The 25325-nt window shown below is 43.0% G+C and overlaps 1 protein-coding gene across 1 annotated transcript in view; it reads right to left on the bottom strand.

The window, feature by feature from the left end:
• PIWIL1 (piwi like RNA-mediated gene silencing 1) overlaps positions 1-25325 on the bottom strand; it is a 137972-nt gene that overhangs the window by 82976 nt on the left and 29671 nt on the right. The window contains exons 5-10 of the mRNA XM_075274921.1: positions 22598-22719; positions 20968-21048; positions 17889-18086; positions 7056-7167; positions 5970-6096; positions 1704-1821 (exon numbers count right to left, since the gene is read on the bottom strand). Coding sequence (XP_075131022.1) covers positions 1704-1821; positions 5970-6096; positions 7056-7167; positions 17889-18086; positions 20968-21048; positions 22598-22719 — 758 coding nt within the window. The remainder of the gene's footprint in view (positions 1-1703; positions 1822-5969; positions 6097-7055; positions 7168-17888; positions 18087-20967; positions 21049-22597; positions 22720-25325) is intronic.

The raw sequence follows: 25325 nt of genomic DNA, 5'->3' as shown, positions 1-25325 counted from the left end.
CTATGAATGGTGCTTGCACCTTGGGAGTGAGTAAGGAGTGAAAAGTTTCAAAGAACCTTTTAGGGTTAGCTTCATAAAGGTGTCTTCTAACTGTCACAGTATTCACAGGTAACTAGATTGCCTTTATTCATCCTTTGACATTTTGCCTAGTCTTAGGTCCATTTGAATGGTAGTCTTCCGTATTTTTGCATGTCTCTTTGGTTTTGTTTTCCATTTCATAGCATTGGAGATCATTTTAGCTGAACAGTCTACCATTGTCTGCTCTTCTGTATAAGTTTTACTCTCTCCAATCAACCTTTTAATTAAAGTATGCTGTTCTTCTGAACACTGTCTTGAATTACATATTTCTCAGGCTTTCAAGAAATTAAACCTATAGTTCTCACACACTAGGTGCTATAAACAACAACCATACCTACCAAAGAAACATTCAAAACATATAAAGAATGGCAATACCATAAATAAAGAATGCATGTACAACATGTGCTGGCTTCACCCTTAAATAATGTCCACCTGATTCACAACTGTTTCCTCATAGAATGATTGACCTCACTATCCTCATTGACCTTTCAATTAATCATTCAAATACGCAGACCCAAAAACCTGCCTACAATGAATGCGGAGTCTGTTGGTTTTCCAAGAATCTACTGCAACAACTGGTAAATTGTTTGATGTGTGGTAATATAAATTCTACCAAAAGCCGTGATTAATCTGGATAGTCATATTGGACTGCTATTATTTTGAACACTACTGTAAATTACCCTTAATTAAACTTTCTTTTTTAGGAGAAAATGTGTTTTACTAGAGCATCCTAATTGCTTAAAACACAATATAAATAATTATAATACAAACACGGTACTCAATCTATGCTCATGTTAAAAATGAGTTTTTGTCCCTTACGGAAAAATGCTGTTTCAGACTAATACCTGTGTAGCAGGCTGGAGGAGAAAAGTGCCGTGGGAAAACCCGCGGCGGCAGCACATTGAGGTTTTTCACAAAGCGCTTTCTACTTCACCTATAGGTGAAACTGCCAGTGTTTCCGTAGGTATAATTGACAAGCTGTGATTTCCAAAACTGCAACAGTTTTGTTAATCACAGGGTTTCAACTGCACATTTGTGTCTGCAATGTGTGGATGGGATTCAGTAGACGAGGGTGCAGATGTGGGACATAACTGCTGCAATTAGCGAGGAAGACACTAACCAATAGGTTTTAAGTCCTCACACCAGTTATATTTCCCCTGTGGCCACTGAGTTTAGGGTATGTTTACAACATGTTTTCAGTAACTGTTCAGCATATGGGATTTAAAGGATAAACTATAAGACAAATAGAAACAGGTAATTCATTATCTGTTTTAAATAGACACAGAAATAAAAGGACAGCAATGGAAACAGTGTAGTTGGGGCTTTGCTATAGGCAAGGCAAACAAATTTTACACACACTGGGGGACATGTAGCGTATTCTACTTGTAATCCCAAACTAAGCAAAAGCCCCACAAAGCAAAACTCAGTGAGAAAAATTGAACAACAGGTAGGATTGTCTACAAAGTTAATGTATCTATACCTAAACTGTAGAGCTAAGAATTTTGTGCACTGTTTATTAGTAGCATCTTCATAACAGATATCCTATATTTCACAATGGCATAGATGAGGTTCAGATAATTTCACAGGTTGGTGTGAAAAATAGCAAAAAAAAAAAAAAAACTTACTTATGAATATAGTCTAGAAATCTTCCAACTTGTTTTTCTCTCTGTTCTGGTGCTAATCTAGTGTGAATTGCTAGATCTTTCATGACATGAAAATCACTTCGCATTTTGTCAGTTAGGCCTAAAACAAAAAAGATAAAATAAACTTTAAGAAATTTACAAAGAATTTGTACATCACGATGTAACAACTTTTGGAAAGCCGCTGTACTATTACAGTGGAAGTCAGATATTTAAGGACTAGTTCACATGGAGTTTTTGTCGCCTGCAAAAATGGCTCTCATTGATTTCAATGGGAGCCTCTTGCTTTTTTTTTTTTTTTTCCACTAGCTTGCAGAAAAAAGCAGCAAGAAGCCTTATCTTGCTGCAAATTTCAAAACACGCTCCTGTTTAGGCCCATCCATTTGGTCGTAATCAGGAGTGGGATGCCACGACGGAATGCCGATGCAGTGCACTGGCATCCCGTCACGGCTAAACATGCACTTGGTTCTTTGAGAACAGTGGTAGCCAGAGGAAAAAAACTCTAACTGTGCTGGAATCAGTGGAGCAGTGTCGATTAACAGATGCTACCGGTAAGAAATAGCAGAGGTGGTGAAAAGTCCTCTTTAACCCCTTCCCGACATCTGCCGTATTATTACCGCGGATGCCAGGTCTTTAACTATGGCGATCATTGGGGAGCTGGGTGGCCGCCGGTTGTCTACTGTTTATATTGCTATTGCCTATGATAGGTGCCTGCTCCAATTGCGGGCATTAACCCCTCCGGCGCCTCAGCTTAAGCTGACCGAGGCTCCATTTTCCCAGCAACAAGTAAGCGCCGCCATTTTCCCTGTGATCACAGGCATTCGGAGTAAGCTAGGGAGTCTAACAAGTGCAAAAAAAAAAAGATTTTAAATTTTTTTTTAAATATTAAAAGTTCAAATCACCCCACCCCACCTAGAATACATATAAAAGTACTTAAATACTGTAAAACACATAAACATTAGGTATCCCTATGTCCGAAAATGCCTGCTCTACAAATTTATAAAAATAATTTTCCTGTACAGAAAATGCCATAGTGGGGGAAAAGTCAAAAGTACCAAACCGCCAGTTTATCACTGTTTTGCCTCCGATAAAAATTTGAATAAAAAGTGATCAAACCAATAGTAATTCCCCAAAATAGTAAAACTAAAACGCACACCTGGTCCAGCAAAAAAAGACACCCTATGCAACCCTGTACATGGAAGTATAAAAATGTTACGGTTGTCAGAGTAGGATGACTTTTAGGAAGAAAAAAAATTTGACACAGTTTTGGATTTTTGTAAATTGGTTAAAATGTAAATAAACCATATACATTTGGTATTCTAGGAATCGTACCGAAACATAGAATACAGGTGAAGTCATTTTGGCTGCACAGTGAACGCCGCAAAAACTAAGCCTGTAAGAAAGTCGTACAAATGCACGTTTTCTACAAATCCAAATATTGCAGACAATAACCCGTCTGGTAGCTCTGTCAAATTTCTGATGTCCTGGTGAGATGATCAACAGCAGAGATCTGTTACCATAACAGTCAGGAGGCTACTTAAGGCGCCAAAGCTTATCTTGCAGGGCAACATGGTGGCTCAGTGGTTAGCACAGCAGCCTTGCATCTCTGGAGTCCTGGGTTTGAATCTCACCAGGAACAACATCAAGGAGTATCTATGTTCTCCATGTGTTTGCATGGATTACCTCTCATTCTACAAAGAACTACTGATAGGAAGAAAAAAAATGTACATTGTGATCCCTATATGGGGCTCAATCTACATTTATAAAAAAAAAAAAAAAAAAAAAAAAGCTTGTCTTGTATATTCTCTTATTGATCGCTGTGCTGCAAGAGAAGTATAATGATTTTACACTACATTGCAAATCATTAGCATTGCAGTGTACTATATTAGCTATTAAAAATAAAGGTTAAAATGATGATGATTATTATTATTATTTATTTATATAACTTCATTACTTCCATGGTGCTTTACATTTGAGGGTTCACATACAGAACACAAAATATACGAACAAATATAATACTAAAAATGATCGACTGACGCAGTGGGATAGATTGCCCTGCCCACAAGAGCTTACAATCTATGAGGGAAGAGGGATAGATACAGTAGGTGAGGGGAGAGGCTGTACAGATGGTGGTGTGGTGTTAGTGTTATTCAGGGTTGTAAGCCTTCCTGAATAGATGAGTCTTCAGGGCCTCCTTGAAGCCTGTGATTGTGGGGGATCAGTCTTATGTGTCTTGGTAAGGAGTTCCAGTGTATAGGGGATGCACCGCAGAAATCTTGGTGATGGATGTGTGAGGAGCGGATGAGAGCAGAGCGGAGTAGGAGGTCATTGGAGGATCTGAGGTTACGTGTGGGCAGGTAGCGGGAGATTAGGTCAGAAATATATGGAGGGAACAGGTTGTGGATCGTTGTGTAAGTTAACATTAGTAGTTTGATAAATGTAGATCAGATTTAAAAAAAAAATCTAAGAAAACACCTATGTTCCCATGTCCAAAAATTACTCATGGAAATGCGAAAATGGAAACAAAATAATTACAGGTGGCAAAATATGGCAACGAGAAGAATTTTTTTTTCTTTGAAGTGTTAAAAAAGAAGAAAAAGTAAATTTGGTATCTTCATAATTGCAATGACCCACAGAATACAAGTGGCATGTAATATTGTCTGCAAATTAAAGGGATTCTATCATTAAACCTGTATTTTTTCTGTCTACTGCGTCAGAATACCCTTAAGAAAGGCTATTCTTCTCCTAGCTTTAGATGTCCTCTCCGCGCGGCCGCTCGGTATAAATCCCGATTTTCGTTGGTACGCAAATGAGTTCTCCCGCAGCACTGGGGTCTGCCCCCAGTGCTCAAACAGCATTAGGGGCGTCCCCAATGCTGCGAGAGAACTCTCCAGTGCCATCTCCATCAGGAAAGGCCTCTCTTCGCATCTGCTTCCGGCACTGGGTTCAAACTGTGCATGCCCGCCGGCCACAAGAAAATGGCCGCTTACACTTACTGTGTAAGCACCCATTTTCTTGTGGCCGGTGGGCATGTGAAGTCGGCTTTGCCCAAGTCCAAGAAGTTTGAACCCAGCACTTGGAAGAAGACGCAAAAAGAAGAGGCCACATGGTGGCTCAGTGGTTAGCACTTCAGCCTGACAGCGCTGGAGTCCTTGGTTCAAATCCCGCCAAGGGCCAAAAACCATCTGCAAGGAGTTTGTATGTTCTCCCCGTGTTTGCGTGGATTTCCATCCCATACTCCAAAGACATACTGATAGGGAAAAATGTACATTGTGGGCTCACAATCTACATTAAAAAAAAAAAAAAAAAAAGAGGACGTTCCAGACGAAGATGGAGGCGGCGCTGGAGATTTCTCATGCAGCATTGGGAACGTACCCAGTGCTGCGAGAGAACTCATTTGCATAATGACGAAAACCGGGATTTATACCAAATGGCGTTGGAAAATTAGTGGGAGAAAGAAATTGTCAAATAACCCAAATGATAAAAATGTTACAGCCTCAAAACCGCTTGTATGAAAGAGCCTGAAAAAATGATTGGTCCTGAACCAAAGAAATTGCCCTGGTACTGAAGTCTTCAAATCTGCTAACACCTGACGAATAAGCAGACAAGGTACAGTGTGGAAAAGTATAAGCTACATAAACTTGTGGTATACATCAGGATAATTTAGGAAACATGAAGGATGTAAACCAGAATGTATTCTCTCTCCCCCCCAGACTGGACCCCCATCCTGGGTGCTAATGTCAAAATTGTGTGGGTTTGGTGCATCCACTGCTGGAACGGGGTAACTACTGGTCATTATTCATAATAAGCAAAATTGCTTAGGCTCTATTCACATCTGCGTTCGGGTTTCCGTCCGGGAAGTCTGCTTGTGGAATGGAACTCATTAAAGCAGATGTGAATCGTGGCCTCAGCTATTCCATATAGGCAATAAAATGCCAAATGTGAAATCAGCCTTATGTTTTTAGCATTCAGAAACACATTACTGTCTATATCTATAAGTTAAGAATCATGGCTTAAAAACTTATTACTATTAGAGATGTGCGAACACTGTTCGGATCAGCCGATCCGAACAGCACGCACCCATAGAAATGAATGGAAGCACCTGTGACGCCGGCCGGCCGCCGGCAAATTCAGCGTCACAGGTGCTTCCATTCATTTCTATGGGTGCGTGCTGTTCGGATCGGCTGATCCGAACAGTGTTCGCGCATCTCTAATTACTATATAATGTTAACTACAGAAGTTGCAGATTACCTGTTAAATTGCAAAATTCTGGAATCAAAATAACAGGTCCTGTAGGCATTTTTTCTGGGCCTTTAACCTTTTTTGGATTGTGGATAATAGCAGGCTGGTTCAAGTCTGTGATCTGCTTGTTATATTGCTATAAAGAAAATAAAGAAAAATGTACAAATGATCACAACATAGATAACGCCACTGTCGAGTAATACAAGAAAAAAATTACTTAAAAAGGTCTGTGTGCTATGTTCATGACTAGATCATTTCCATAGCACTTCTCCTGGTACAACCGGTCATGTTACTTGAATTGTGTGCCAAACACTGTATATAAAGCCATTTACTATTCACTAAGGGGGTGTTCACATTACCGTCGGTGTCCGACAGGTAGTGTCCGCTGCTAATGTCCGTTCAAAATCTTGCACGGACATTAACAGCGGACAATAGCTGTGTCCGTGACATTTTGCATTCATTTAAATGGAGATCGGGTGCGTTGTTTTACACTCCGTGCCTGTCCTTAAGTGTCCGTTCCTAAACATGTCTGACTTTTCAAGCGGACAGAAAAAACCTACGTCAGGTTTTTCTGTCCGCTTGGAAAGTCGGACATCTTCAGGAACGGACAGTTAAGGACAGGCACGGAGTGTAAAACAACGCACCCGATCTCCATTTAAATGAATGCAAAATGTCACGGACACAACTAGTGTCCGCTGCTAACGTCTGTGCAAGATTTTGAATGGACATTAGCAGCAAACACTACCTGTCGGACACAAGACGGTAGTGTGAACACCCCCTCATGTACAGGCTCATTCATGCTCTCAACATTAATGAAAAATGTGTAAGGGCCCCCTCACACGGAGTATACGCTCGCCGATTCTGAATGTGTAACGTGTCCCGATTCAGCGATGTTGAATAACAGATCCTCTTTTATTCAAATTTCCCTAAAGCAGCTAAAAATGCCCTAAAAATTCACAAAATTATTCAGCAAAAAAACATAAGAAAACAAAAAAAAAAAAAAAAAAAAAAAAATGCAATGAGGGACTGGATCTAACGATACAATTAAAAAGATCAAATTTTATAATAATGGAAAAAATAAAGCCTAAAGCATACATTTTTGTAATAATCGATAAAACTGATTTCGCTGCCATCTGACTTCTTGAAAGTGGATTCCGGAGTAAAATCCCAGTGGATATCATCAATGCGATAAGTACGATTGTTGTACCTAAAATAGGAATAAAAAATTCATATTTAAAGGTGACAGCACATTTACAGGAAATATGCTGTGGGGAATTATAACATAGTTTCACTAAAATTAACAGGACAGTCGTACACTACCCTGCAGGTCGTTCTTAAGACCTGTTAGTGTTTAGGTAATTAGGGTACATAAAAAAAAAAAAAAAAAAGTGAGCGATAACATTGAGTTTCTTTGAAGTGGGATTGCTTGTATGTCGTATGTCAAGCCATGTTACCACCCCCTTGGCTATCAGACCCTTATTTGCATGAACACTAAAGAGGCTTATATATTTGGAGAACTCTTTAATATATAAACAAAACACCAAAATGCTCAGATTAGGTATCAGATTAGGTATGTCAAAATCAGCCACAGACTCCACCTGTAATCTGTCTAGGTATTTCAACGGAAAGCATATGCTCATTGTTTCAGCTAGTAGGAGAAATAAAACAGATTTTTGTACTTAACATAAAATCCTATTTCATTGGAGGGTACGGGAACATGGGGATAGGTCCAGACACTAGGTACACAAAAAGTGTTGGCTCTGGCCTAGACTATACCCTCTCAACACACAAAAAGCTAATCAGTATAGTCTTTACAGACTCGGCATCCTCTGTAACAGCACGCTGGATGCTGGGACGGGTTTGCTGGAACACCCCAGCCCAAGGCCCACACATCATCCTACACCTACCGCTGCAGGAAGCCAGCAGCAGAAGAAGTGCGACGGTGTTGCGACCCCGCTCATTCACACCTAAACACCCCACAATTGGACTATAAAATACACCCCTATTTTCCTTCCAAATTTTGGGGAGAAAAAATTGCATCTTATAGTCTGAAAAATACAGTACACTCCTAAAACTATTAAGTTGGGTAAAAATGCTCTTTGGGAACGCAGCAAGGTTTAGAGAGCACCTTTCACCATCTGGAGCACGTGTGGTTTAATACACCGCTAGAAAGCTTATTGGCTTTCCTGTTCTGTTCCCCAGTGAAGAGCTATCGGTGCCAGTACCGTAGCTCTTCACTGTCAGAAGGGTGTTCCTGACTGCCTGTTGTGCTGTACTGTGATTACGGTGAGGAATGCCTCCCTCCCCTCCTGATAGAACTACATGCACACATACATACTACTACATAGACAAGCACTGGAGGAGCGTTCTTCACCGCTCAATGTCATGGCTGGGCAGTAAAGAACGTCCCCTCTCACAGTACAGCACTATGGATGCTACTGTGAGGAATGGCGTGCCTGACAGTCAGAAACAGTGAAGAGCTATGGTACCGATAGCTCTTCACTGGGGGCACAGAACAGGAAAACCGATTCTAGCGATGTATTATATCGCATGTGGCCCAGGAGGTGAAAGGTCCTCTTAAAAGTATTTAGGCAGGTGATCGCGCAGAACAGACCGGATTTTCAAGTTTTTAAGCAAGCCCTTGTTCAGATGCCAGTGATTTTGCTGAGTAACAACATGAAAAGGGGCTTAAGTGACCAAGATCGAAGCATGGTCAGACCATGAAAAAACTGCAATATCCAAGTCAACAAGGATTCGGAGAGCTAGAGCATTTCCAAAGTAGTAGTCAATTCTGGTATGAGTGTTGTGTGGATGAGGAAAGACATATAAGACAGGACTGTGAGGTTATTTACATGGCATAAGTCAAACAAAGCGTGGGATCTGATCAACCGCCTGGAATCTCTCGCTAGATGGAAAACTGCAACTGCTAGGGTACATCTTGTATAGATACTCTGTTTGCATGTTCCGAGAAGACCATGTTAAAATCTCCCCCTTATAGCCACGCTCTGTTAGGGTGTGAGCAGAGACGGCACAAAACTGGCCAAAGGGATAGGATCTGGGCGGATCCAAACGATGTACCAGGATAACGAACCGGCCCTGAGGAGTCAAATGGGAAACCAAAATGTAAATAGGGCAAATACAGGAGCGAAGGGTCGCTATTCCTGCTTTACGGCGGTTGTGTAAAGGGAAGTAATGTTTGGGCGAATTAAAGGAGCCCGAGCTATCAACCTGTGTTTCTTATAGGAAAGCAACATCCGCCCAGAGGGTGCAAAGCTCACATAGGACTAGGCAATACACTGGAACCCAAGTCCTTAACATTCAAGGAAACACATTTAACCATTGGGGCTGAGATAAGTATAGCAAGCATGGAGGAGGCAACATTGAGGCAACAACTGAAGCCTCATTCAGGAGGCAACCAGGTTACATTATAGTGAAGGGAATGGAAGAACAGGTGATCGAGGGTCCAGATTCATTTCTAGTGCCAGAGAACCACCTAACACCTCAGAAAGAAGACAGAGCAGGGTGGCTAACCACCGACGAGAGCAGACGTGTGGGACAAGAGCTCCTGCAAAACCCTGCAGAGAGCATCGGTTTACCTACACCCGAGGCCACACAAAACAGAGTCCCTGTACCAGGGGTATCCCCCACACCTCCGACCACTCTTGTGACACCCCCGCTGGACTGGGAGAGGAGATAGGACGGCCGGACCTCCCTAATACGCGGGACTGCTAGGCCGCGCCGCCATCTTGGAGCCTGAGCCCGCGAACCACCGGCTTCCTTTCAGACCGCTTCCCCCCCCTCCTTACCCTTGGATCCCTACCTGCGCTGCATTTCCAGCTACGTTTCCCTGACTCCTACGGCTCTCCATCCTCTGCCGACGTAGCTGATGAAGCTGGGACTTCCCCGAGGTCCGTGAAGCCGACGTGCGCCGGCACTGACATACGCTGTGACTCCACAGGATCCACACAGCGCACCACCGCCATTTTTGTGAGACACAGTGCTGGCACAGGTAGGGCTGCACCTGCAGCACATGACTGACTCTGATTATATAGAGTGCCAGGACCTGCTTGCCTCGCCACAGTAGTCCCTGGTTCTGCAATCCTATAGAGACTTTTTACATATACTCCCCAAGTGACCTGCATTACAGTAACAGGACTGCTCTGCTGAGACTTCCTCCATTTTACACTGCCATCTATGGACTAAGAGTCAGCTTTGCCACACTTTCTTCAACTTATCCTGGCTGTTTGATATCTTCACGGAATAACACCCCACTCCTTCCCCTCCCAGATCTATAGTTTATAAAATCCTTTATTTCAAATACAGCCTTTTCTCCCTGTATATTTAGCTTCAGTATCCCTCTCCCTAGTTGAGAAGAATTTATTACATCGTTTCTCCACAAGGTGTCGCTGGACCCCCTTTGTTGTTGTGTGAACATTACCTTTAGCATGCTTTGCTAGCCGCTAAAGGCCTTACAAGTACTTCTAACCTCTCTTTCGCAAGTTCTTTTTAAAATGGTGAAAATTGGTAAAGACAAACCCTCTGACACCGGCTCTGCGTCTAAACTTCCGATATTACAGGCAGACATGCAAAAATTTCTCAAGAAAAAGAATTCGCAATCTCCGCTTCAAGTAGCCAAAGCTGCAATAGATGACTCAAGTAGTGTCAGAGATACTGCCATGGACTCAGATGATGACAGTTCATCACTGGATAAGAATCCCTCTGTTATTACTAAGGCATTTTTCCGTAAAACACTGCAGCAAGCATTAGCACCGCTACACACGGAAATGACTGAAATTCGTGCTGAGCTCAGGACCATGAACTCACGGGTGGAAACACTTGAACATACGCAATCGGGTGTAGTTAAGACCACAAAGATCCTGGCGCGCAAAATTGCTGCTGGAAGACCTCGAGAACAGAAACAGACGCAGGAATGTCCGTATACGCGGTCTTGCAGAAAAGCACACACCGGACTCCCTACAGGCTGTCACCACATCTATCTTTAAATCTCTCCTTAGGGAGGACTCCGTTGCAGACATGCATATTGAGCGAGTACATCGAGCTATACGTCCTAAGCCAGATCCGAGTGAACCCCCGCGAGATGTTATTTGCGCACTCCTCTCTTCGGCTCACGCCACGGCCATACTTAAAGCTGCAAGGGACCAGAAAGATCTGTTGTTTGAAGGAGACCAGATACAGTTCTTCCAGGACCTAGCCCCATCTACTCTCCAAAAGAGGCGCACTATGAGACCGCTATTAGAGACTTTGAAATCCCATGGTCTTCAATATTCTTGGTTGTTCCCGTTTGGTCTCTCAGTACTCAAGAACGGGAAGAGGATTAATATCTACACGCCGAGAGACTTAGACAATGCTTGGTCAGCGTTGGGAATTGATCCAGTAGAAGTTCCCTCCTGGCTACCCATGGGAGATGATTCGACTTCTACATCCGTGGCACGTAGACTGGAGATGCCACACACCACATGACGTTTGAAATCGCCCAAGGCGAGAAAGGTGAATCAACGACCGGCAGATGTAGATGAGTAATACCCATTAATTTGCTTTTCCGCTTCTGGTACTACTTTACTAATTGGGTCTCGTGCGTGGCTGCTTACTTGTCAAGCCGGCTGACCGTTTATTGTTGAGTTCTCGAAATTGCATTCTACATAACTATGTCCCAGAGGCCAAGTGGCCTGTAATGTTATTGTGTTAAGCTTCAAGTTGAGGCCACTACGGACCGCCTCTAATTCCGCAGCCTTCTTAGCATCTGGCCTTTCCTGGCGAGCTAGCCCTGCACGACCCACATGCACTAGGAACAGTTCACCCAGTGGCCTGCTCCTTCTTGCTATAAGTACCAGTGGTTATTTGCTCGATTATTGTAAGACTACTCACAGAGCTGTTTAGTACTGTTTTTATTTATCTGCTTAGCTAGTTATTTCCCTATAGCTTGACCATTTTCTCTTGAACCGTTATTTACACACGTTATAGCTGGTTAGAATGTTGCTTGTAACGTTATTTGTATTATTGCTTGTTCTCACACAACTCGTACTCTTATTACGATAGCTTCAGTTCCAGGTTCTAAGGAACTACCATTTCTAGCTAACCTACTTTCAGTAATTGTTTTAGTGCATACACACACATTTGTGCACTGTCAACGTCCATCCGGACGTCCTCTCACCTTCCTTCCTCTCCCATCCTACCTGCCCTTGTAGCCCTTGACTCTCAAGTTTGCCAGACTCCAACTTAACTACCCTATTGTCTGACAACCTAAGCGCCATGGCCCCAGACACTTCGTCAGCCCCCGCAACATTGGTGTGTACGACCTTCGATGTGAAAGGCCTCAACTCCCCTAACAAGAGGCACCACATCTTCCTGCTCCTCAAAAAACTCAAGTCCAATGTGGTGTTCCTACAGGAAACACACTTTAAAGACACCAAAATCCCCAAACTCCCCTCCAAGGAGTACCAAGCTAGCTTTCATAGCACTAACCCACTTGCCGCCTCTAGGGGTGTCTCCATTCTCATTAGCTCCAAATTACCATTTCTCTTAACACAGCAATGGTCCGATTCGGAGGGACGGGCACTCTTCATCAAAGGCACCATTGCGAATAAGCCCTACACTCTGGCAAACATTTATGCCCCCAACACACGCCAGATTAGCTGGCTGATAGATACACTACAGACCTTGAAACTCTTCAGGGAAGGGCCTTTGATTTTTGGAGGAGACCTAAATGTATCACTTAACCATGCCTTAGGCTGTATTCACACAGAGTAACGCCAGGCGTTTTTTGTGTGTGTTTTGCACATAGCGCCGCGTTTACGCCGCGTAGCGCCGCGCTACGCAGCGTTAACGCGGCGCTATGTGCAAAAAAACACACAAAAAACGCCTGGCGTTACTCTGTGTGAATACAGCCTTAGACTCGTCCTTCTTGCCTATCGAGGAGATTGTCGCTTCCTTCTCGCCTAAAGGGATCTCCTTCCTACATGAACGCCACCTACGCCACTTTCTCGATAAATTCAGCGCCTCCAACACTTTAAGAACGGATCTGTCTCAATTTGAAAAGACGCTACTGTCTGAAACTAAGCTCCTACGTAAAACCTCGGTCCTGCTGAAGAGATTCATAGCACCACTGAAAGCGTACAAACCAGCTTTCCTATATAGCTGGGAAAAGGAGCTGAATCTTACACTGTCAGATGACGATGTTTCTACCATTTTGAAATCCTCTTAGGGTTTCTCGCGCTGCATAAGAATGAGAGCGTGCCACTACAAACTCCTATCTAGGTGGTACAGGACCCCAGACTGGCTCCACCATAGAGGCCTCTCAGAAAATGATGTCTGCTGGAGGTGTTCAACACAATCAGGGACTTATCTTCACATATGGTGGACGTGCCCACTCATAGTCCCATTCTGGGAAGCAGTAAGGGACTGCATTCAGACAATCACTTCGAAACCTCTGAACCTTACTGCTGAAGTTGTGTTCTTGGCCCTACCAAACGACACATACTCCCCAAGCAAAGATGAGTTAACCACTCAACTTCTAGCAGCAGCCAAGCTTCTCATTCCATTCTACTGGCGTCAACAGACAGCCCCTCCGCTCTCACTTTGGGAATCGAAAGTCCAGGAACTTGCATGCTTCAAAGAATTGGTGTCCTGGTCAGACAGACGAATTGAGCGGTTTAACAAAATCTGGGCATCATGGTTGAAGAGATGACCGACTCTTCCTCCTGACCTGATATCTTTGGCGAAACCTCTGACCCCTCTGGACTACCCGAGTTACACAACACCCACCCTCTCTACCACTTAAGCCTTAGTGACCTGTTGGAGTATGGCTACACCCTTCCCCTTTATTTACCCCCTCTTCCCTCCCCTCCTCCCCCTACCTCCCAGATTCCTTGCTCACTCTTATACCACATACCTGCTCAACATAAATGAACACTATATTGCCATGACAGCTGAGGACTTAGGAACTACTCGCACACTACGCACCAATCTGTTTTAAATTAGGCTGTTGATACATTATGCTATTATATCATTATATTTATAGCTGTTTACTGCCTGCTTTGGTTCTCTCTGAAGTGTTGTACCCCTACCCTTCTTTTTTTTTCTGTACCCCCATAAAATTTGAAAATCAATAAAACTTGTTGAATTAAAAAAAAAAAAAAAAAAAAAAAAAAAGAAGACAGAGCAGTGGACAGCATCATATTAGGGGGCTGGGTGGAGAGCAGGGGCACCCAACTACCAAACGGGATTGACGTTTCGGAAAAAAAAAAAAAAAAAAAAAATGAGAGAGAACATTTCAAGAGAGACTAAAAAAGTATGTATGCAAAAAAAAAAAAAAAAAAAAAAAAACATTGTGGGGATCTTACAATGAAAAAATGAAAGGGAAATCTATGGATGGTGGTAAAGCCATGTCAAAGTTAGCACCAGCAGATAGCGAAAAAGAGGGAGGAAGGAAGAAATTAGTTCCCTTGGAAGGACTGTCCAAGCAGGACTTGCGTGATGCTGTGTCAGCTAAGAGAGCCTTCTAAGTTTTGGGAGTAGCTGTAGACAAGGCTGCGAGAGCAGTGGAGAACTCATAGAACTGCAGTTTGGCTCCATCAAACTTAAAGTCTCACAGCCAACTAGCTTTGGCCATAATGGCCTTCTTCAGTGTAAAGTCATGAACACAGCAGATTACATTTTTTGGTGTGCATGTGGAGACAATCAGGCAAAGCGCACAAAGAGCTTTGTCCAGTTTCATTTTATGCGAAGGTGAATTTTAGAGGATGAGTTTGAAGACTCCCTCAAAGGAGGTCTTTCTCCCGAATGGCCTGTGGCAGATCTTTTACCTGAAAATTGGTAAGGCAGCCACAGATCTTCCAGGTGGCACTGCAAAGCCCTCTGCACCTGCAACTGATCAAGAGTAATATCATGCACATTAGCCACGTAGGCTCTGGTAAGCATCTTGGTCATCTCCTAAAGCAGGGGTCGGCAATCCCTGGCACGCGTGCCAAGTCTGGCACGCGAGGCATATTTTGCTGGCACGGCAGGCAGCCTGCAACTTTCATACACTAAATTGAGAGAGAGCGTCCTTTCAGTGCTCTGGTAGAGCTGCGGTGTAGGACACACCCCCTTCTCTCTGCCCACCAATCAGAGGTGAGCCTCTCACTGCACAGGATAAGGGCTCCCTGGACCTGCTGCTACACGTGAGGAGGAGCTCCTGTCGTCTGCAGCCCTGAGGAGAGGAAGCAAAGTGAAAGTAAAAACACCAGGTACATGTGTTACTAACTATTCTTATAATGTCAGGCATTTGGGGTTATTAATTTTGTTTTAGTAACTCCATGTGCCTCACATTAATAGCAGTTAACCCCATCATGTTCCTCACATTAACCCCTGTGTTGCTCACATAAGGGTTACTGATGTGTGAGACATATGGAGGTACTAATAAAGGACCTATATAATGAAGATATTCACTTATTACCTCCATATGTCTTACATATCAGTGTCCCTTATGTAAAGCACACAGGGGGTTAATGTGAGGGGCATGATGGGGTTAACTGCTATTAATATGAGGCACATTGAGTTGTAACCTGCAATGCATATGACCAGACTCTTTATCTACAACTGCGGATAAAAGTACAGACCTATATATTTCAATTGACCCATATATATACAGCCATTCTTTTTGTGGCTGTGTATCTGGGCCAAATTGAAGAACTGAAAACTATTGAGCAGGTCCTATATCTGTCCTATACATCCCCTATATCTGTCCTTAACATCCCCTATATGTGTCCTATACATCCCCTATATGTGTCCTATACATCCCCTATATCTGTCCTATACATCCCCTATATGTGTCCTATACATTCCCTATATCTGTCCTATACATCCCCTATATCTGTCTGCATTTGCAGCCCTGTCAATCCATTTTTAATGTATAGGTCAGTGAGAACCACATCCGTGCCACTTGTATGCAGGAGGTGTAAGGCTGAGGCCCCACATTGCAGAAATGCAGCATTTTTGTTGCAGATTTTGATGCAATTAAAGCCAAATCCAGTTCCTGGGCACCAGTGCGGTCACTTTGTTGAAAGTGTGACACCGATTAATTCCTGGCTGGGGTTTTGCTGTTACTGCACCGCCAGGAACTAAAAGTGACAAATTAATCTGCGTTTCACTTAGGGAGAGTTCACACTACCATTGGTGACCGACAGCTAGTGTCCGCTGCTAATGTCTGTTCAAAATCTTGCGCGGACATTAGCAGCGGACACTAGCTGTGTCTGTGACATTTTGCATTGATTTAAATGGACATCGGGTGCATTCGTTTACTGTTCGTGGGTGTCCTTAGGTGTCCGTTCCCAAAGATGTCCGACTTTTCAAGCGGACAGAAAAACCTACATGTCGGGTTTTGCTGTCCACTTGAAAAGTCGGACATCTTGGAGAACGGACACTTAAGGACACCCACGAACAGTAAAAGAACGCACCCCATGTCCATTTAAATCAATGCAAAATGTCACAGACACAGCTAGTGTCCGATACTAATATCCACACAAGATTTTGAACAGACATTAGCAGCGGACACTAGCTGTCGGACACCGACGGTAGTGTGAACGCTCCCTTACAGAAAACTGAAGTTACTAACGGCCAAGGACTGGATGGAGCATACAGGTACATTGTGTGTCAGCTCTTTACTGGTATGACCTTACTCTGCTCCCAGTCACATACATTACCACTAATTGTGGGTTACGCATGTACTTACATTGCTTCTAATGGAAAAGAACATGTGTATCCAGGCAAATAGTGGTAAGCGCATGTGGCTGGGAGCGCAGTATGACAGTACCCCTATGTTGTGGTTTGTGCTATATGACTTTAGTGTAGGTGTCGTCAGCTTTACAATTATTGCCCGGCACTCCCAGGACCTCATCTTTGATTTTTTAATTTAAATCGGCACGCCGAACAAAAAAGGTTGCCTACCCCTGTCCTAAAGTCTCAAACGCTACATACAATACAATGAAGGTTCTGCCATACCGCAGAGATTTCTACTCAGCAGGTATAAGTAACTTCAGAAAAAAGCAATTGAGACTACTGCTTTGTAAGAAACTGTGCCAGGATAATACATCAGAAAGGGAGTGCAGAAAAAGAGTCCATGTTAGAGCGATCCAAGTTGGGTGCAGGGGCCAGGGGACTCAGGGTCTATAACACTATCTGGAGCTAAGGGGACAGAGTGTGGGATATCAGGGATACCAGGTGACTCACTCCATGCAAGAGAGGAATCCTGTTTTCTCCAAAGGTGGAAGGTGGTGCATGTAAACTGGAGGAGGAGGCCAGCATCATCTTGGATGCAGGGTGGGAACTGGGAGTTGGAAAGTGCAGGCCGGGAGGTACCAAGTGGAGGTTCTTGGAACTCTGGTGTGCTGGGGGCACTCCCAAGGTCACTGAAGAAGGAGGGGAGAGCTCCTCATTATATTCCTGGGCTGCATCTGAGTATGCTGCAGTCGGCCAAGTTAGCCCCGATGCTGGAGCTGTCTGGCTGGGAAAGGAGAATATCTGTGATGGAGCTCAAGTGGCACTAGGGTACCCTGTGGTATATTTTAAATATGTTTTTTCCCCATAGTTAGGCACAAAGAAGATGGGGAATCCCCAAATCTGTGATGCAGTGTAGGAGCTACTCCAACGTACAACCTACTCCATGCGCTGCTAGGTCACACCGTTCCATGCCTTTTTAATAGAATAGAATAAAAAAAACTTCACGAGTACAATTCTATTATACTATATACCAGTAAGACAAATATTATTCCAAGTACAATAAACCATATACAGAATACTTAACAATGTCAATAATCTTAGGAGAAGGTTACAGAAAGAACAGAAAATAAAGTTCACCTCTGATGTAACACACTTGGTTTTGGCTTGCAAGTAGTCTTTCAAAACATCAGTGTTATAAAATACTGAACTTACTTGGTAAGAACTATTTGTCCAATCAGTTCTTTACTACAGGCATCATGGAACGCACGAGGTCCAACTTGTGAGTGCAAATTGTACATCACATCCAGAACGGTTTCACTCCGAAGAACTTTATGGCTCACGTCAATGCACAACATGATGTTAGATTCATACTGCAAAATGGAGGTGGTAAAGCCTGGCCACACAGTTAGGCTAAAAAGAAAGGAGACATTAAAAGATTTAATGACATACAAGTAACTATAATTTAAAAGTATTAAAAAATGTAATTAAAATATTACAGAATTGGTACGCTGACTGGCAAATTTTAAAATTCCAGGACATTTTATATCCATGGATTATCTTTATGATGGACAATCAATATGTGATTGGTAGGGGGCTGACGCAAACACCAATTGGTTATGCTTAGATGCCACCAGAACTATATACAGCAAATGGAATTGGAAGTAGAGGGTTCTGTCTGCTATATACTAGAATAGGGGCTGAGAAGCAGTACTCCAACAGCTAAGAATAATGGTATCCTGAGGAAATGCCTTCAATATAGAATTCTCAGAAAGCCCATTTAACCTCTTACTACCATAGAAATTTTTCTATTTTTATGTTTTACTCACCAACCTTTTTTTTTTTTCTCTCTCTCTCTTTCAGAAAGTGGTTCTGATGGTTTAATTGTTTCAGGACAAATTGCACTTCATAATGGTAGCATTTAACTTTCCATATTATGTCCTGAAACCTGAGGAAAAAATTCTGAACCAGGTGGTGTTAGAGAAAAACCGCATTTGTGTGACTTTCTAAGGGCTAGTTCACACGGGGGCAAGGAGGCGAATTTTGACAGCGAATTTCGCCTCAAAATTTGCCTCCATACAATGGTGGTCTATGGAGACCACTAGCGTTCTTTTCTCCACTAGCGGCATGTTGCAGATAGTGGAAAAAAGAAGTGAGCTGCCCTTTCTTCAGACGGATTCCGCGGCTCGCCGAGCCGCAGCTTCTGCTTGGGGGCAGCAACCTCCGCAGTCAGCACATTCATTTCAGCAGACTCTGGGGGAAGCCGTGACCGTGACGGTCGTGGCAGGCGGGTTTTGACCCGAGAGTCATACGGCTCCCCGTGTCAATCTCGGTGCCAAAATCCGCCCCACTGCCCCCCATGTGAACGAGGGACTTTATTTTACATCATTTACTATGCATCCAAAACTGACATATCATCTGTATTCTATCGGTCGATTTGTTACAGCGATATCAAATTAATGTAGTTTTTTTATGTTCTACCCTTTTTAAAGAAACACTTTGCAAAGAAAATAAAAATTTCTCAGAATTGTTGTATTATGAGACCCATAACTTTTTTTATATTTCCGTGAACAGCGCTGTGAAAGGAATATTTTTTTTTGACATGTAATCTTATTTAAACAATTTTGAGAACTGTCTACTATTTTGGTCGTTTTCTATTCCAATTTTTTTTATGGAAGGAGAAACAGCGAAAAAAACACTACAACATTCACCATATGGAATAAATATTTTTTACAAAACCGGGCGTTTTTTGGCAGACATACCTAATGTGCATGTGTTCTATTTTTATTTGTGATCTAGCGAAAAGGTGGGAGGAGGGAAGAAGTGATTTGAATCTTTATAGACTTTTTTTTTTTTTTTTTTAACTGTTATTTATTTTATAGATGTTATTTGAACGCATAAGGGTCAGATCACTAATACAATTTTCTGCAATGCTTCTGCATTGAAATGCAGTGTAAAATTGCTATGGATCTATTACAGGCTGCCTGTAAAATGACAAACCTGGAAGCCTTCAATAGGCAATAGATTTTGTTCAAAGGGGGATGGTCATCCGCCCAAAATTGGCCATGCACCACCGTGTTTTATTTATTTGACTAAGCGGCATTGGGGGAGGTTAATTACCGCAATCAGTGCCTGCATCTAATGGTTGGTTCACACTAGCGCTTGTATTTCGTCCGCAAGGAGAACCCCCCCGGACGGAACGCAATCGCAATCGATGTGCTTGCAAAGCACATGGAGCCCATAGACTATAAAGGGCTCTGTGTGCTTGCCACACAGTGTCCGCATGAATGAATTGTGTGGGCAGTGCGCGGCAAGCACACGGAGCCCATTATAGTCTATGGGCTCCGTGTGCTTAACTGCACAGCGCTTGCAATAGCGTTGGTATTCCGTCGGGGGGGGGGGGGGTTGTCTCCATTCGGACTCCTTGTTGACGGAATACAAGCGCTAGTGTGACCCAATCCTAATACAAAAGAGACCAAGCAGCTGTGGTGGCCGCTCAGCTTCTGAGTATTCAACATATTGAAAAACCCGACATCAGCTGTAATAATATGGAAGATGTCAAGAAATGGTTAACCCTTAGGCCACTTGCAGACAACCAAGGGCGAGATGAATATGCTATCCGGTATTTTCCTGGATAGCACACTGCTTCCATGGCTCCTATTCATGTAATGAAAGGAGACACGGAAACACGGTCGGTGCATGGGTGACATCGCGTATCCCCCATATGCTGCCCATGCTTTCAATTCACAGCCGCGGATATGTATATATAATATTATAAATATATATATATATATATATATATATATATATATACTATAATAATTTGAATTGCTGCAAAGAATAAATAAATGTGATAATCACAAATAGGAAGCGCTCCCTTAAGGGCCTATTATGCTTGCAGTCAATAATCGCCTTGTCTAAGGCTAGGTTCACATCTGTGATACGAGTGTATCACATTGAAAGCAATAGGTAAAAAAGCTTCCCATTGATTTCAATGGGTAGCGCGCGTATGCCGGCACCCATAGAAATCAATGGGATCTGGTTTTTACGCGCTCATTCTGAACAAGTTTTACATTCAGAATGAGCAGCGTGTAACTCCGTGCGAAGGCTCCCTAAAAATGCAAAACAGATGTGTGGTTTCAAAACAAGAATATGTTACAAATGTGTGATCGCATCCTTGCATGTTCAGGTTTTCTGATGCAGTTTTTAAAGCCGAAACCAGGTGTTAATCATAAAGGAAGAAAAGAAACTTGGAACTAATAATAAAAGATAATCAGGAAACTGATTTACATACTTGTGTGTTCTGACTTCTATAGAATCATTTGGGTTGTAATAGTTCCGACCTATTTGTTTCATGCTCATCATCTTCAGAAGCCTGTATGAAAGATAATTAAAACTAATAACCAAACATACACAGATACAGTACTTTTAAGTGTCCCTGTAAAGTTCAAAAACTTCTTCCTACCAATGTACTATGCGCTAATAAAGAATTCTTCAATTTATATTGATTAACTTGTAGCAAGCATTTCTCTGCGTGTACCTTCATGACTATTAGGGTCCATTCACACGGAGTGCATGCTCATTTTGGCAAAATTCACGTGTAAAAAATACACGTGTAAAAATAAGACTCTCATTGACTTTGATGACATTTTTTTACACGTCTAAAAAAAAAACCACGTCAAACTACACGTGTAAAATGTCATTGAAGTCAATGGGAGTCTTATTTTTACACGTGTATTCTTTACACGTGCATTTTGCCAAAATGAGCGTGCGTTTACTCCGTGTGAATGAACCCTTATTGTTCATGCTTGTTGGCAAGGGGAATCGGTAGCTGGTGACAGGAGATGCAGTCTACAGAATCTAAGTATTGCAGCTATAGGAAAAGGCAATATCCGTCATGCACGCTCCCGCCACACACACTCACTGCTATAAAAAAAATTTAAAAAAATTGCGGTGAACAGTGCAACAGCAGTGGAGGTAAGGGTCCGGGTGACAGCACTCGTGCCTACCATGTGCTTCATTTATACCCAAATCTTGATGCTGTCCAGTGCCATTGTCTGTCCGGTCTCCCAGCCTTCTCTCTAACTATAAGTATGCATAATACATATATTTATACGTCTTACGGATATGCCCAGTAATACATACATACCGTGTTTCTCCGAAAGTAGGTCGCCCCTCGAAAGTAAGGCATGGGGGGTAGAATTGCCTAATATAAGCCACCCCCTCGAAAATAAGGCATGCCAAAAAATCATTGCAGCCAGCTGAACACTGACCAATGATCTATTAAGCTGTCTGAAATGGCTGTGGCGCTCCCTGAGCACAGCTTCCACTTCACAGGCCATTTGATGTTACTTTAAGTCAAATGGCCCAAGTGAATGGGCCAAACAGTGATACCAAGCACAGCCGCTGCACACAAATGAATAGTGCAATGCTTGAGTGGGGCTCACCCAAAACACTACAATAACCTCAAACAGCTGATGAGCCCCTTGCCGATCTATACTTCATGTCCTGTCCTATGGGTAGTCCTGGAATACTAAAATTACTTATATAAAAAATAATCCACGAATGCAGTATTGATACTCTTTTCAGTTGATTTAACAAAATTAGAAAATCAAGATTTGAAATGGGGTAAAAAAACAAAAAAATAAAACCACAGCCATGGGATACATTAACACGCAGGGTCCACAGAAGAATTGCCAGGGAGTTCTAAGACCAAATAAGACAATTCTATTCAATCTGCTGTCAGTTACTGGACTGTCTCCAGAGAACCAAGTGCTAATAAGAAGCTTGATTGTATAGTAATAAGTCTGCTTCTATGATAGTTTGGAATTTTTTATTTTTTTTATTTTTTTTTTGAGATGTGGATGCTTCCACGAACACTAAGTAGATACTTCCAAGCAAAACAGTGCTACTCAAGTACTTACCTTCGAAATATAATGTTGTAAAACTGAAAGCAGGTTGGTGAAGTTGGTGGCAATTCATTGGTCAAAGTAATTGTAATCTTTACCTTTTCTCCATTGCGTGTGCAACTAAGCACCTCACTGACCTAAAGTCAAAGAAATAAACTGAATAAATTGATATACTCTAATTTATGTAATAAAATAGTAATAAGCCGGGGCTCCGCATGGCATAAATGCGTGGCAAAAACCAGTGTTTTACAGTGAATGCAGTGGAAATTGCAGCATGTCAACTAGACCTTTAGAAATAATAGCGGTTTCCCTGTAGGTATAATTTAAGCAGGAAGCACTGCGAAAAGCACTGCAGGAAAAACCGTGATGAGATTCCATCGCAGTATTTCCAGCAGTGCTGTTTTGCTGCAGTAGGCCTTAGCCATAAAGGGTTTTTGACTTTACCCCCTTTCCGCCACAGGAATTTTTCGATTTTTGACTCCCCCCCCTTCCAAACCCCATAAAATGTAAATTTTTCTGCTCTCAGAGCCATATGAAGTCTTAATGGTTGCAGGACAAATTGTTCTTCATGATGCTATATTAAAGAGGACATTTCACCGATTTGGGCACAGGCAGTTCTATATACTGCTGGAAAGCTGACAGTGCGCTGAATTCAGCGCACTGTTGGCTTTCCCGATCTGTGCCCCGGGTAAAGAGCTTTCAGTCCCGGTACCGTAGCTCTTTAGAGTCGGAAGGGCGTTCCTGACAGTCTGTCAGGTACGTCCTTCTGCACAGCAGCGCCTATCGCGCTGTACAGTGTAAGCGGGGAAGAATGCCCCCTCCCTCGGCTCACAGTGCTCGTCCATAGACGAGTATTATCAGGAGAGGAGGGGCGTTCCTCCCCGGTCTCAGAGCACAGCGCGATAGGTGCTGCTATGAATGACGTACATGACTGACTGTAAGGAACGCCCTTCTGACTGTGAAGAGCTACAGTACTGGGACCGATAGCTCTTTACCTGGGGCACAGATCCGGAAAGCCGACAGTGCGCTGAATTCAACGCACTGTCAGCTTTCCAGCAGTATATAGTACTGCCTGTGCCCAAATCGGTGAAAGGTCCTCTTTAAGGGCTCGTTCACACGTGGAGCGGATTTTGGCTCCGAAAGTGACGCGAGGAGCCGCATCACTCTCGGGTCAAAACCCGCCTGCCACGACCGTTGCGGTTTCCCCCTCCAAAGTCGGCTGAAATGAATGGGCCAATTACGGAGATTGCTGCCGCCAGGTGGAAGTCGCGGCTCAGAGAGCTACGAAATCCGCCTGAAGAAACGGCAGCTCGCTTCTTTTTTCCACTAGCGGCAACATGCCGCTAGAGGAAAAAAGAACGCTAGTGATTGCCATAGACCACCATTGTATGGAGGCGGATTTTGAGGTGAAATCCGCTGTCAAAATCCGTCTCCTTGTCCCCGTGTGAACTTGCCCTAATTGTTCTGTACAATATACTGGGAAGCAGGAAAAAAATTCAGAATGGGGTGGATTTGAAGAAAAAATGCATTTGTGCAACTTTCTAACGGGCTTCGTTTCACGGCGTTCACTGTGCAGCCAAAATGACATGCCACCTGTATTCTATGTTTCGGTGCTATTCTGGGGATATTTCTATGGTTTTATTTACATTTTAACCCCTTAACAAAACTCCAAAAAATTTATTTTCTAAAAGTTGCCATATTCTGACAATCGTAATCATTTTTATACTTCCGTGTACGGAGATGCATAGGGCTTTTTTTTTTTTTTTTTTTGCGGGAGAAGGTGTACTTTTCAGTCATACCATTTTGAAGAATTGCTATTGCTTTGATCACTTTTTATTCAAATATTTATCAGAGGCAAAACTGAAAAATTGGCAGTTGATTTTTTTTATTTTTTTTCTCCCCCCACTAGAGCATTTAGCATACAGGAAAAATATTTCTATAGATTTGTAGAGCGGGCGTTTTCTTTGTGCTAACAATTGTTGGTATATCAGGCTGAAATGACAACGCAGTGCTTACTTTACATACAGGAGGACCACTCACTTGCTTGAACTTTGGCTGTGCGGCAGTGGGTCCCTTCTTCCTCAGCACGGTCACAGTATCCCAGTCACTCTCAGCCACAACTCTTCCTCAGCTCACAACAAAACTGACAGCAGCCACGCGAGCCGCAGATGTACAAAACTCACGATCAGCACTTGTGGGTTATCATTCATTGGCCCATATCCCTGCATATGACCTGCTTACGTGATCAGCAGCCGACCAAAGTACACACGTCATGGATTTACACGGAGCTAGTTGGTCGGCTGCTGATCACGATAAAAGTTTAGAGACAAAGTTTGAGACTTTTGTGCGGGCCGCAGATATGCCTGCCATGCCTGCCCTAGGGGTCTTGAACAGGGGGTCTGATCCCTAATGCAACGCATTACAATGCTAATGCATCGTATAAAACCGTCGGTTCTACTGCAGGCTACATAGAACATATTACATGACAGGCCTGAGAGCCTTCACAAGGCTCCCAGCTGTTATGACAATTGGATACTGACCTGGGTCAGCTTTGACTGAGGCGCCTGAGGGTTTAATGCCAGCGATCACAGGCATTAGCAGTGGGTGTCTGCTGTATAAAACAGCAGACACCCGGCGGCTATGACGAGTATGTGATGTCATTTTTAACAAAGCACATCCTTGCATAGCCTTTAGAAATGCTATACCACACCTATCTTTAGTATGTAAATTGCCTCAGTGGTTT

The sequence above is a fragment of the Leptodactylus fuscus genome, chromosome 1 (assembly GCF_031893055.1).
Source record: "Leptodactylus fuscus isolate aLepFus1 chromosome 1, aLepFus1.hap2, whole genome shotgun sequence".
In the NCBI taxonomy this organism is placed as follows: Eukaryota; Metazoa; Chordata; class Amphibia; order Anura; family Leptodactylidae; genus Leptodactylus; species Leptodactylus fuscus.
This window is presented reverse-complemented; position numbering and strand designations above follow the sequence as displayed.